Source organism: Rhodnius prolixus, unplaced genomic scaffold (assembly GCF_049639745.1).
Source record: "Rhodnius prolixus isolate KJV_2025 unplaced genomic scaffold, Rpr scaffold_4, whole genome shotgun sequence".
NCBI lineage: Eukaryota > Metazoa > Arthropoda > Insecta > Hemiptera > Reduviidae > Rhodnius > Rhodnius prolixus.
Window position 1 is genome coordinate 34,143,963 of NW_027411614.1, and position 14,637 is coordinate 34,158,599.

The 14,637-nt window shown below is 34.5% G+C and overlaps 1 protein-coding gene across 2 annotated transcripts in view; it reads right to left on the reverse strand.

The window, feature by feature from the left end:
* Positions 1 to 14,637, reverse strand: part of LOC141456351 (uncharacterized) — a 339,891-nt gene that overhangs the window by 60,266 nt on the left and 264,988 nt on the right. Inside the window, exons 4-5 of one of the 2 annotated variants that reach the window (XM_074132267.1) lie at positions 11,694 to 11,866; positions 2,069 to 2,239 (exon numbers count right to left, since the gene is read on the reverse strand). In XM_074132267.1, coding sequence (XP_073988368.1) covers positions 2,069 to 2,239; positions 11,694 to 11,866 — 344 coding nt within the window. The remainder of the gene's footprint in view (positions 1 to 2,068; positions 2,240 to 11,693; positions 11,867 to 14,637) is intronic. The other variant, XM_074132268.1, reaches the window with a different exon arrangement.

Sequence of the window (14,637 nt, forward strand, 5' to 3'; positions counted from 1 at the left end):
TACTTTTTGGGGTAAACCTTTTTTATTTTTCAACATAGTCTCCTTTTAGGCTTATACACTTCGTCCAACGCTGCTCTAGTTTGTTGATCCCTTCCGAATAATAGGATTTGTCCAAGTCTAAAAAATAGCCATTCGTTTCTGCAATCACCTCCTCGTTTGAATAAAATCTTTTTCCCGCCAGCCATTTCTTCATATTGGGAGTCCGAGGGAGCCAAGTCTGGAGAATAGGGGGGATGTGAAACGAGTTGGAACCCTATTTCCATTAATTTTGCGACCACAACTGCTGAGGTGTGAGCTGGTGCGTTGCCGTGATGGAAAAGGACTTTTTTCTGGGCCAATCGTGGGCGTTTTTCTTGCAGCTCGGTTTTCAAACGGTCCAATAACGATGAATAATATGCACCTGTAATAGTTTTACCCTTTTCCAGATAGTCGATGAGGATTATTCCTTGCGAATCCCAAAAGACAGTCGCCATAATCTTTCCGGCCGAAGGAACGGTCTTCGCCTTTTTTGGCGCAGATTCCCCCTTGGTAACCCATTGTTTAGATTGTTCATTGGTCTCAGGAGTGTAGTGATGTATCCATGTTTCATCCACAGTGACTAAACGACGCTTAAAGTCATGCGGATTCTTCTGGAACAGCTGCAAACCGTCCTTGCAACACTTCACACGATTTCGTTTTTGGTCAAGCGTGAGCAATCGCGGCACCCATCTTGCGGATAGCTTTGTCCAAATGTTGATGCAAAATATTATGTACCCGTTCATTCGAGATGCCCACAGCACTAGCAATCTCACGCACCTTCACTCTTCTGTCATCCATCACCATATCATGGATTTTATCAATGATTTCTGGAGTAGTAACCTCAACAGGGCGTCCAGAACGTTCAGCGTTACTTGTGCCCATATGGCCACTCCGAAAATTTTGAAACCACTTATAAACTGTTCTAATCGAAGGTGCAGAGTCACCATAATGTTTATCAAGCTTCTCTTTAGTCTCCTGAGGCGTTTTGCCTTTCATAAAGTAGTGTTTAATCAACACACGAAATTCTTTTTCGTCCATTTTTTGAAAATCACTCGACTTCCTCGATTCAAACGAATGCCAAACACAAAGAAATAGACCGATCTGGCTGAAACTTGGTGTGTGTTCTTCCAAGAGATGCTACTAACTAAACATAACCTCGATACGCGCCAGTAGTGCTATCTCTCTGACTTTGCACGGACTTTTCAAACGACCCTCGTATAATTTTATTTTTAGAAAGATCATGAAGCCTATTAAGTGATTCCAAGATAAGTTTAAAAATGCCCGTTAATTGCAGTTAAGGAAGAATTACGAATTAAAGAGACAAGTTACATAAGATGCAATCATCTGCTAAGCCGGTGAATCAAAAAAGACTCAGATGTGCTGCTGAAATTTGTGCTAATACAATCGAAACCGAATTTATGAAAGCATAAATGAATGGTTATCTGAAATATTGATGGGTGGCGAAATGTATCGAAGGTTACAAATATATTCAGAAGATTAAGCAGCCACAGTAGCAGAGCGGTTAGACCTGTAAATTTAATATGTATTTGTGATATTGGGTTCGATTCTCGGTCTAGGCCTTGGATTTTATTTAAATGTTTAATATGAGAACTTTGTAGTTAAGTATGATTTTCCCTCCGTCTAAGACACCTAATTTGGTAGTTTGACGTAAAGCCCGCCTGAAAAAAATGGGCATTACTTTTACTATTCAGAAAATTAGTAATATCCCGACAACAAAACCTCGGAGTCCGCTAAAATTTAAATGCAAAATATTCGAAACTATTTAAATATTTCTTTAAAGAAAAATTCAGTTGTCTAAACGGAAGCAGTTAATAGATTCCTAAAAAAATACTCAATCCAGAAAATAATACACTTGATTTCATCTAATAAAAATTATCATACACTTTTTTGTTTTTACTCAACAAGGAAACTAAGGATTTCTTAAGGAGAGAGGTCCAACAATTCCAGGATTCCACCACCACCACATAGTTCTTTTAAAATAGGAAAAGGAATAGTGCAAGTTTTCGTTTTAGAACCGGATCTTCCTTACCAGAACCATTCAATGAACTATCATCAGGCTGTCCACGATACAGTTGGGTAGTGTGTGAAGTAGTTCGCCAGGAATTTGAACGCTCGCCAGTTCTGTAGGAACTCAAAGAATCTGATGCAAGCATAGTTGTTGTCGGCTTCACAGTGGATGAGGTCGTTGATGGGCGAGGAGCTGAAGGATAACAATATTAAATTTTACCTCCAACTTATCATTGAAATCTCGATTTAAAGCGATAAAATAATGTAACAAAAATGAAATTAAAACAACACAAAGCAATTTGAAACCAAATATTAATAAAACTCAGAATAATTCAATAAATAAATATAACACACAGATTAGAAGTGAAGTTTCCCAAAAGTCTGACTTTAATTTAAAAAAATACTTATTTTTATAATTTCCAGAAATCGAAAATGAAATCATGTTGATACTTTAGTAAACTTCACTTTATTAAATGAAACTGAAAATTAAAAAAAAATAAAAATAATTTTGAACTTATTCTTTTGTTAATGCATGAGTGTATTTTCCCATTAGTGAATATACGAGTGTAGATTAGTTAAGCAGAGAGAAATAATGTATGCTTAAAGATTCGCTTTAAAACCAAGTTATAGCAAGCTTCATGATTCTGTTCATGGGTTATTCTCAATTGTAACTCATCCAAGAAGATATCAAAGAATTCTGCAGGATGAGGATTGTCCCATAAGCATTACGTAAAGTTTTATTTATATGCTTAAACACAAAAATCAGTTTCCTTATCATTCTGTTATAAAACTTATTACCTGTGGCAAATAAATTGAAGTGAGAGAAAAAAATCAATTACTTTTGGAGTAACTCAGAACATTCTGGAATTAGAAAGGCTGAACAGTGTAAAATATGTACAGTTTTATTAATGGGACATAAGCATATACAGAGTGTTAATTTTAAGACGGCTCAAATGCATTTCATGCTTAAACGGTTGATCTGAGCGAAAAATGGTAGAGGAAAAATTTGTTGCCCGTCACCTCTAGTTTCAGAATATGTGACTTGATTTTACTCGTAGATTCCTGCCCGCATACGCGGCTGACGCGCGACCAAAAGTGAGGGTTCGCAATTGACCCCCATTTTCATATACACAGTTTTAAAGAGTATACAAAGTTATGAAAGAAACTGGAGACCGCAATTCGATATCTTTAAAATTAAAAGTGCTAGGCCATTTCAAAATCTGGTATTTATTAATCATATTTCAATTTTTTAACTTGTTAGCAAAGTGAAAGAAGAGCACGCGATAGGCCATTTTTATGTATTTTTTTCATCCCCTTTCTACTAAAAATATTGCCAAGGCAGTAAAGCTAGTATTTTTCTTAATATCGGGAAATTAGTCGTTTTCCGAGTGATTTTTTTTAAGAAAAATCAAATGTTAAGAGCTTTAGATGTTCTCAAGTATACAAAAAATGGCTAAAAATTAATTTTACATCTGTTACAAACGAGAAGTTTTAATAATTATTTGGTAATTTTGGGAGAGTTACCAAAAAAATTGGAAACCTCCTGCCACGTATTTAAGTGATCAATATCTTTCATTCAAAAGGTTCAAACTTATTCCTTAATTTATCAAATAATGCACTTTACACAGCTTGTGCAGCATGTAATGTGTCTTCAAAGGTGCCTCCTCTGGCTCGCAAGCCAAGTTAGGAGAGGGGTGTTTGCTTATCACAAACTCAAAATTGCCGGAAGTTCAATTTTAAAATTTATTAATAATAATAATATTAAATAATATTTATTTATAAATTTTTAATAATAATTCTTCCGCGATAAGGGGAACTCTACACTAACCCAAGCCCTGTGCCTTCAAAGGTGCCTCCTCAGATACAGAGGACAGCTGATTACCTCCTGGCTAACCTGGTTTGCGAGCCAGAGGAAGCACCTTTGAAGGCACAGTACAAGTTTTGGACTTTGCAGGGAGTTTCTACTGGATTCAAGAGAGGAATTACAAAAAAATAGAAACTTGTATAGCGCCGAAATTGCGCCAATAAATTGGTTACTGCACTTCTTATAGTTTGTGGTTGACTCAAAAAAGTCTTGGACACTGCAATTATGCGACTACCGTAGTTAAGAAAATAAAGCATCAAATAGTTACACGAGGGGGTAGTCCAATGGATGACGATGGATTATAGGTGTTTAATCTTAGTTCTTGCGGACCTGGATTGAAAACTAAATAATAAGTACGCGCCATATAATTCGAATAGTCAAACTGAAATGATAATAAAGAGGATAAGGAAAGCAAAATAATTATACAATAGTATTATACAATATGAGTATAATAATAAATTAAGGCAAACGAAATGAAATTTCTTCTTTATTTCATTGTAAAAAAGAATATTAAAGCGAATGTAAGTACGCTTTAAGTTTAATGCAGCGGCATGGAAAGCAATAAAGACTGTAATTAAATCAGCATACAAACGTCAAACGACTTTTCAGTTCAGATAACAATAATTGCAAGAAAAAGCAGGCAGCAAGTTGTTATACTTTTTATTTTTTTCATTGACAACAACATCACGCGACATTTTTGTAAATTTACTAATTAATATGTAAATAAGGTTTGGCCGAAATTATTGGAGCGATTGTTAAATTAAAAATTAAAAAAAAAAAAAAAAAAAACGAATGAACGTTTGAGGGCCGACAAGACTGGAATTAATGCTGTTATAAAAGTTTAATACCGCTCTTATTTAATTTTAATTCCAGCCAAACACCAGGGCAGCCAACCCGTCAATAATATTAGCGAGGGAAATTGTTGAATTTTTAATTGACCTGAGTAGAACGAGAAGAATGTTAATACAACAGTTGATACAGTCTCATTTCCGCCAGTGTGGCCACACTTTGCGCCTACTTCTGCGGGATGGCAGCAGACAAGTAAACCCTCCAGTATGGCACCCCTGTAGCAGAGCAGACTCACTTCTACCCAAAATGTTTGTTTGTCAATTATCTCCTTCTCTCGTAGGATGGACGCCTAATAAAGTATACTCGTATTGTACTAATAATTAAAATGAGGAAATATTTAATTTAACCCTCTGTTTAAAAGGTTTTTAGTATATTAAACTGTTTTCAATTGTAACTTTGTTACAATAAGCGAATGCGGTAAATAAGGTAACATTTTGGGACTGATAGAAACACCAGATGATCTAATAAGGGATCCTTAGGGGATTCAACGGCGCGAGAAAGATGTTCGATAAAGACCACATAATCAAATAATTGAACCGCTACTGAGAAAAAAAATTAAGGAAACGATATTTCGCTGGATCCATTAAAAAAAAAGATTGTAAGGTAATTATACGTAGATCATGACGAAAATATAATCGATTTATTTAAAGATTGTTGTTTTTAGAAATTGTAGATTGTATTAGAAGGGCGGTTCCACCAAAAAGGGGAAGGAACGCAGGCAATCCAAAATGCCCATTGTTCCCCGCCCACCAATCATCTCATAAGAGATACCGGGGTTTTGAAACAACAAATCCGGCTAAAGGTTGCCAGATGCCAATACAATAAACTAATAAAGTAGCAACAGGACACTAGGGAGCATGGCGACTCAATCGTCTAGTGCACTGAATAAACCTAGAAAATTCGTTAATGCTACAATCTCCGGTAGAGAAACATTTGACCTTCCGAAGACGAGAAATCTAGTTTTAGAATAAACGGGGCACACCTCTACAAAGTGCCGCACAGTATCATTGGACTCACCACAGCCAGCGCGAATCGGCGAGACTGGGTAAGGCCGCATTTGAAAAGATGATACGCTAAATTCGCAAGTCCACTCAACCAACTGGCGGATCCGGGACCTGCTAAAACCAACTATAGCCATTTTTGACAGGCCGAGAATTTCTTTAGCCTGACGGCAGTCAGCTCGGGATCTCCACCGTTTCCGATGTTCTATTGTTTTTAGCGAGTCGGTAGTTTAATCTCAACGGCTACCACATTTTCATCACCGTTCTGTTCAGTTTGTCCAGCAACTTCAAAAGATATATAAGTGTTTATCAGGTATTTGTTTAAGTACCTTTAGTTCCTGTATTCGCCATAACCAAATTAACTCCCAACTTTAGCTATCCAAATTCCCTTAATAATGGTAATTAAAAAATAATAGTACTTTCGCATGCACCAAAAGATTTCGTAATTTTGTTTTACCGATTGGAGTTAATAAAGCGACGAGAGAAATTTATAGAGGGTTGTATGAAGAAAGTGATTTAAAATTAGACGAACTCTTTGATTAATAAACCACATTGTTCGTTTTAAGAACCATACATACAGATGAATGTGTTCCCAATGGAGCCCCAAAGAAATTTCTAGTCTCAGTTCGCTGACAGGGTAACAATTTATGAAATATACTCCACAGAAATAATCAAATAAAAAGGGTTGAAAGAATTTTAATTCAATTGGTTTATGAACATTTAACGGGAAGTAAAGAACGTGCCGATAAATTATTATTATTACTTTAAATAATCGTTAAATTAAACCTTAACTCTATGAATGTATTTAGAAATGAGTTGCTTTGAATTGAATTCTGGTAGTAAGTAACCCATCTCGCTAGCCTAGCTGTCTCTGGTTGTAACCCAACAAGACAGAAACAGCAGTTAATTGAAACTAAAATTACTTAGTTCGGATACCTTTTATCTTTAAAATTCCATCTGGTTTTTAATCAATTTCATTAATACACTATAAGAGGTTTGAAAAAGGGATTAATTAGTTAATAGAAATTACAGGAATGAGTAAGAGAGATGTTTGCAGAACACCTGACCACCGATACTTATATTACTTACTCTGTAATCCTATTTATATTACATTGCAAACATTGTTTAGCTGTGTAACAGTTTTTTACAAATTAGTCTGAATTGTTGTTGTTAATTAAAGTGCTCAGTCGAAGAGTCTACGTCAAACGATTATGTTTTCATCATTATCCTAATGAATTTTTACGTCTTCGATTACTAATTAAATTCAGCTGTTCATTTTTACACTCGATAGTAACAGTTTTTTATTATTTAAATAAAAAATAACTTGGAAATAAAAATATTTTTTGAAATTGAAGCAAAAAATGTTTTTTTCAAAATGAATATGTTACATCATTGGTTAGAGTGAATTTTAAATCTTAATCGAAGGATAAGAATAACAGACCGAATCTAATATTCATTTGTTGTCTCACTAGACAGTATTTTAGCTTTACTCTCAGACGTTGCACTTGGCCTGCAGTTTAACAACCCTACTGTACATTCTTGTATTAGCATTGCCCAATACGTCGGGCTACACATGGAAAAATATTTGAAATAGAATCCTCACACCTTCTTAACACTGCATTGCCAATGCTCTAACTTAGTCAGTTACTGCCAATGTGGAATCATATTGACTCCATAATTTATTTTTATCTTTTTTTTTATATTGATTTCAATTTTAATAATAAAATTTGCATTAAAGGATGAGAAAAAATAGGAATTAAGAACGAAAAAACAAATTTTGTCCACAAATCGGCTTTAACATTTCACGCAGAAGGAATTAACTTCAACTTAGGATCGCAGTAATTTCAGTATTTTCTAGAATCCTGATTGATTGCCTTCTGATCAGGGGCTTTTTCATTTTTTTAATTACATTCAATTACTGTGCGCTGTTCACACGGATCGGAAATTACCCAATTAGCTGCAAGTTTTTGCTGCAATTCGGACAGAAAATCAATTCTAGAAAGAGGCTTTTTTTTATGAAAGTTTTATGTCTTGATACTTTCTATGAAAATTATGTAAATTTAGCAAACAAGCATTAAGGCAATAATTTGGAGTCAAGATAATAAAAGAAAATCTACTTATATTACCAATCAGGAGTCGAAATGACTCCAATATATTAACGTGTAATGCCAATCTGGAGTCAAAATGACTCTTATGATTCAAGTAAACTAATCTGCAAAAAGAAACTAAGAATTCCACGGTCTTCAGCTCGTGACTATCGAATGGTGAGAGAGAGTGGGGATAGCATATCTAAGAGTATTTTGGAATAGCCATGAGATGTGGGGAAACAGAGGTCATTCCTAATTTTTTTTGGAGTCAAATTGACTCCGGATTGGCAATGCAGTGTTAAATGACAAGAACTCAAAATACGCTACTACCTATTCGCCAAACTTCTTGACAGACAATTGAAATTGACGTTTAAACAACAAAGTACATGTAAAAAAATCCGCTACTGAAACGACTTTGAACTAACGGATGGAAAAACAAAAAAAAGGCACAAAATTTGACACAGGAAAAGCGTACCAAATAAGTTCTAATGGTCTTCCTTGGATTTAAAGAAACTTGAAGAGTTTTAAAAGGTTTTTAAGGTCTACTAAGAGTGCCCATATTTTCGAAGCACCAGAGTAAATTTGTAAGAGAGGGCCTTTCATAATGAGTACATAGATGAATACATAGGAAGAATCTCGCGGGTCATAAAATTATTTAAGCAGGGTCACGTGCGGCCCGCGGGCATGGGTTTGCCACCCCTGTCATAGATTATGAACCTTTTTATGTGGAGATAAATCATTTCGATAAAATACGAATAATTAATTTGATACATTAAATTGAAAGCAATTTATTTCTAATTTATCTCGAAGAATAGAGAAAATGGAACCCAAGCCAGTTTCATATACAAATATTAGGAAATTAGATGTACAACAATGGCGGAGTTGTTTCAAAAAGTCCAGGAGGAATCATGTAGAAAATGAGGAATTAACTGAAAGAAATAATAGTAGAAGGAGTTATGGATAACAAATTGAGAAGATATAGCATTCGTAATGAGAAAAAAATGGATATGCAAAAGCTTATAAGGCTGGCATAATGATAAAACACAGATCAAGCATGAGATGTCGGCAGAGCATTACGTCAAGATGTCCAGAATGTGTGGAAAGCTCCGACTTGAAGGCTATCTACGCCCATAAGTGGAAAAGTGAGGAAACCCCGCTAAAAATGGAATTAATTATTTGCATAACACAGGTGAAATAAGACTAATTTTGGGTAGAATTTATATTTTTAAACTTTAAAAGATAAACAAAATTTTCTTCTTAGAAAAAAAAAAAAAATTACATATCCCTACTCTTTCTTGAAGCAAAAATAAAGCACGGTATTCGTAAGTAACTGTGCTTATAAATCTCAGTTTGTTGGGGTTATTGCGGACATTATTCAAAGGAAAAACTGCGAAGGGAAAAAGAAAAAATAAGAAAGCCCTACCAACAGGCGTTACTAAAGTACCTTATGAAAAGCTAAATTTACATTACTGAGGCTACAAATATATTGAGGTTAGGTCCGCAATGCTGGAAAACAGCAGAGATGTAAGGAAAGAAAGCAGAAATTTTCTCAAAAAAAAGGCCATGAAAAGAAACCTCTTTATGGTAATAAATCTCTGATAATGCAAACACCAATTTTGTATTAAATGAATAGGAGCCTTATCTAAAGGGAATGTTTTTAGACCAGAGCAATAGGCTAAGATTTGATGGAATTCAAATATCAGAGATACTTAATTGATGGTACAGTAAGGTGCTTCGAGCAGTTGGAGAGATGGCCCGCAGAGCTCTGAGGACTTAGCCTTGGCCATGGATTTTATTTTATTTTGATGATAAGAAAAATTTAGCGAGTAGAAATGTTTTGGCTCTTCAGGGATATTTCGACAGAAGAAATGATGCCAGAAGGGTGGGAATGGCTGCGATCTGTCCAATATGTAATGAAGGTGATAAATTGGAATGTAAGAAATACCGGAACGTCGCACTTTGGAGGGTAAATTTGTAAGATGATGTGAGTCTTTATAAAACCATGTTCAGGCCATCTGTGATCTACACCTCAAAGACATGGTCTCTCTCTCTTACCAGTGCCGACCAGCGAGTATTGAGTGCCAGGAAAAGAAGAATGATCCGCTGAATTTATGGATTGGTATGTGACAATCTCCTGGGGCGTAACCACGAGGAGCTGTGAGAAATTTATGAAGAGGCGGACTTGTTGAACAGAGTAAAAAAAACAAAATTTTTTGAAATCAGTTTATTGTCAAAATTACGTTATTTTTTTTAAAGAATCTGTTCAAACTGGGCACAATCAACGGATAGGCAAGCCAAAACTCTGGACTCCCTCGCTTTACTTGTAGCAGCACTTATGGTGGCGAAGTCAAGATCTAGGCAGGCTAGAGTTATTCACGTTTCAGATCGATCACGGGATTAAGATTACTGTACACTATTTTTTACATTTCCCCACAAAAAATAGTCCATTGGGGTTAAGTCCAGAGATCGAGGTGGCCATTGGATGGAACAATTAGTCCCTAAGCACTTTTCATGGAAATTTCTGTCCAGGTAACCTCGAACAACTCTCGCATTATGTGCCGGGCAACCATCTTGTTGAAAATACATATGTAGCCGACGTTGTAGAGGAACATCTTCAAGCAGAACTGGCAAAATGTCTCTTAAAAAAAGTTGGATACCTTGCACCAGTTAAGTTCTCTCTGTAGAAGTATGGGCCGATTAGTTGATTTCCTAAAACTCCACACCAAACGTTTGTAGAAAAAACAACCTGAACGTCGAATAACTCTAGCCTGCCTAGATCTTGACTTCGCCACCATAATTGCTGCTACAAGCAGAGCGTGGGAGTCCAGAGTTTTGGCTCGCCTGTCCGTTGATTGTGCCCAGTTTTGAACAGATTCTTTAAGGAAAATAATGTAATTTTGACAATAAACTGAAATTTGTTTTTCATATTTTAAATTACCATAACTTTTGAAAAACCTAACCGATTTCAAAAATTATTTTTGTGTTTTTTTTAGGAGCTCAAGTTCTATAAAAATATGTAAAATAAAATATAACGTTCCATTTGAAAAAACATATCTCGAGATACAGGGGTTTAAAAAAATGGGTCAATCACTGAAATGATTAAAAATCAATTAAAAATGATTAAATACGTGTTTTTTATTTTTTCGAAATTTCCCGCCCTTTTTTTTTTTAAAAAAAAGTGGGTGGAGCGTATAACTCTGGTCACCCTGTATATACATATATACTATAATATATAAAATATATTATATTTTAGATACTAAAAAAAGAAATCTCTTAAATAACCAGAACGTCTAATCAGAAATAAAAACAACCATTTCAAAAAATAAAATGATCATTACAAGAATCAAAACCGTGGTTAAAAACTATAGTGAATTCTACATCATTAATAGTTACTTTATCTACACGTTCATTTTGCTGGCATAGAAGTCCCCCTGAACTAACAGAATTATTCAGTCAGAACAGAGGTCATATGCAGATTTGATAAATTGCTATGTTTCTTATTTCATGTGGCAGACACAATACAGTTAAATAAATAAATAAATAAAAAAAATACACTGTACATGACTTTTGGGCAGTACAAAATAATATATTTTATGTACGGTTTCTCGGTCTAGAAAAATACTCATTCCTTCAGTGGTCCAGTATTTAATAAATAATGGTGAAGAAGATAAATATAGTCAATTTTGCCTTCATAAGACTGGAGTTAGGAAATTATTTATATTCATTTCGTACTTATATAGTACAATAAAACATTTCAATAATTCAAATAAACAAATCTTTATATTTTATGTTGAAAAAAGAATAACATTAAATAGAAAAACAAGTGTAATCAATATAGATTCTTACCTGTATAATAAATGGTACTTTTTCTCACTGTATAGTTAGTTTCTGGTATCCTTAGTATACAATCGAAGGTTGCTGGAGATGTTAGATCTTTTTCATCGACGGTAACAGTGGCTTCAATGTCGTATAGACCGTCTCTATTTAGTGTATGAACTTCCACAGGTGCTGGATCTAGACTGTAATGAAAATAAAGAATATGAATCAATTAGAAATGAAATCGTTCATCTTGGATTAAAAAAAAATATATATTCAAAAACATTATTCATTAAAACGTGAAATCGATAATTATATGCGTTAATAAAAATGAGAAATGCTCATTTTTCCAGGCAGGCTTAAATTAGTAAAACATGAAGCGAATATGTATAATCAGAATGCCATATTTAAATATATTCAGAGTAGTAGAAGGCAAAACGTCACTGGAATTCTTGAAGATGATATTATAAAATGGAAAATCTTCTATTGAAACTGAGGACAACTGTAAGAATCGATATCAGCTAGGTACTTAGTGGTGCAGTGGATCGCCAAAAGATTGCTGTATTTTAGGCTTAGTTAGCCGAAAAGGAAGTTCTTAAAATGCAACAGCCAAATTATAGCAAATTTCATTCTCAGAGCAGAGTGCCAACTCTTTAAGATTGATCATTACTTTATGAACTAGCACCGCATAAGATTTGTAATAGATTTCCTTAATTACACACTATGCCTGACTGGAGGCGACAGCAAATCGGATAGCAAAATTGCAGTCTATCACACCAACAGAAGTGCATATGTAAAAAGTGAGTATTCTCAAGAGGCTATATTTCACACCCATGATGCGCTTCACTGAGAAGACCTAATCATTCTTAAAAAAGTTAAAAAATAAATAATCGAGCGAAAAACTGTTAGAGAATTGAAAATGAGATTCTTAAAACTTTTTGTAGGTGATTCGGATGCGAAGTTTGGAGGCAGCTCATCACAAAAAGGCGGCAGAGAATCCGTTCAAAAAAAATGCAGGATTAACTACTCTCTCCAGACGAGAGAAAATCATGAGGTCAAAAGCTAAAAAATGAATTTAGGAATATGGAAAAACTAACCTGATCTATATTCTGGAAATTTAGAGCTTTGACCTTCGCTAGAAAATCTTCATTTTTCTACAGTGCTTATTCTAAGTAAGATTTGCTGAAGTTGCCAAACATTAATTTACCATTTTGAAGTAACAATAACGGTTATTCGAAGTTATATGTTTTTTAAAAAATACATTTAGCAGTTAAAAAAAAAACGAGGTAACATTTAAAGGGAACAAAATATTTTGCAAGAACATAAACTAAACAATAGAAGAATGGTGCACCTCATTGGAAGAACAAAACTGATATTGTACGATGTAACTAGATTGCTGATGAGTTGGTCGCTGTGTGTAATATTTTAATGGTTTATGACGACAACACTAATCAGTGCAACTCATCTGAATTTAATATTGGACTCTGGTACACGATAATATTAGATATTTCACTTTTACAGCTGTCTGCAATATTTTCCGGATCAAAATATATGATACTAAGCTATAGATTTCCAATCTAATAAATTTTTATTTTATCTATTTGTAGATTTACTGAATGAGATTTTTGTTGTGCATTTATTTAAAACTGTCGAACTGAGTTACTTTGTTTTTGTGAAAATTTGCAGTAGTTTGAAACAATGGGTGAGATCTTTGTCAGCAGCTGTCTTCTTAAGATTATTTAATTTATTTCGCGGCCAGAGTTTTCCAAAGGCCGAGAGTATGTTGTCAATGAATTCAGGTCACCTAAGGTCAATTGCGTTTCATCTGACATTGACTACCCGCCATTTTTTTTTTTTTTTGTATACTGTTGAATCAATGTCTGATTATAAAAGCAAAGCAATGTCCACTTTTTTTCAGGTGGGTTTAACGTTTAACCATCGAATTAGGTGTTGTAACACGTTGAACAATTACGTTAAAACATTTACAAATCATAAAGTAATTACATGCAAGCTCGAAGTAGGGACTGAGCATTCACCAACTAATGCACTATCACACCAACAGTACACTACCCACCACAAACTAAACTATTTTTTACGATTTAATGGCGTCAAGTTTTAGTATTGATACCATTTTTTACCCAGCAATAATGCCTGTAAACCCATTATCGGTTACAATATTTCAATGAGCTATCAAATTGTATTTAAAAACAAAAGCACACTACGATGCCTACCAGGATATTTTCTTATGTTATGCACCAGCGCTTTTATTCTCTACGTTGAAAGTATCCTGTTATGCTATCAGGGCGGATTCCAAAACGAGAAAAACCAGAACAGATCAGCTGTCCTTTTTGGCCATGACACAAAATTATATATATCTAATTCCATTTACGAGCATTTAATCATTTTAAATCCATGTACGATAGTGTGCTGAGAGGGCCTCTTTATCGGCCAATGAAGGAATTAGAAAACTCTATAAAAAAAAAAAGTTTTCAAAATTTTCTGTAAAGTAAAGATAGAGGCTTTGCAAAATATGAAACCTCTAGCTGTAGCGAGGAAGCTGAGAATCTATAAAATCTTAATTGCCCAGGGCTAATGTGAGGATCCAGCTAATGTTCTTAGTCTAAAAATAGATGAGCTCAGTATTATTATATGTGAAACAAAAATACATTTATAAATTATAGATATTGGAGCTGCACTCATACCTCAAAGAATAAAATGTAATTCTTAAGTATCTATAATCAGCTGCACAGGCCGTGTAGCGCAAAGTTGCGATGCAGAACTTAAGAAGGGAAAGAACAGATTTAAAAAAAAAAAAAAAAATGGTACCCACACAAGAGGTGATCCACTCCAGTTACGCTGGAGTCACGGGATTAAAACAGATGCCGGGACTCTTCTAACTGGACTACGAATTTAGAGTGTGATTGCTGGGTAAACTAGTGAATGGTTCTTGAAGAGGCCTAATCCAGTAGAGATT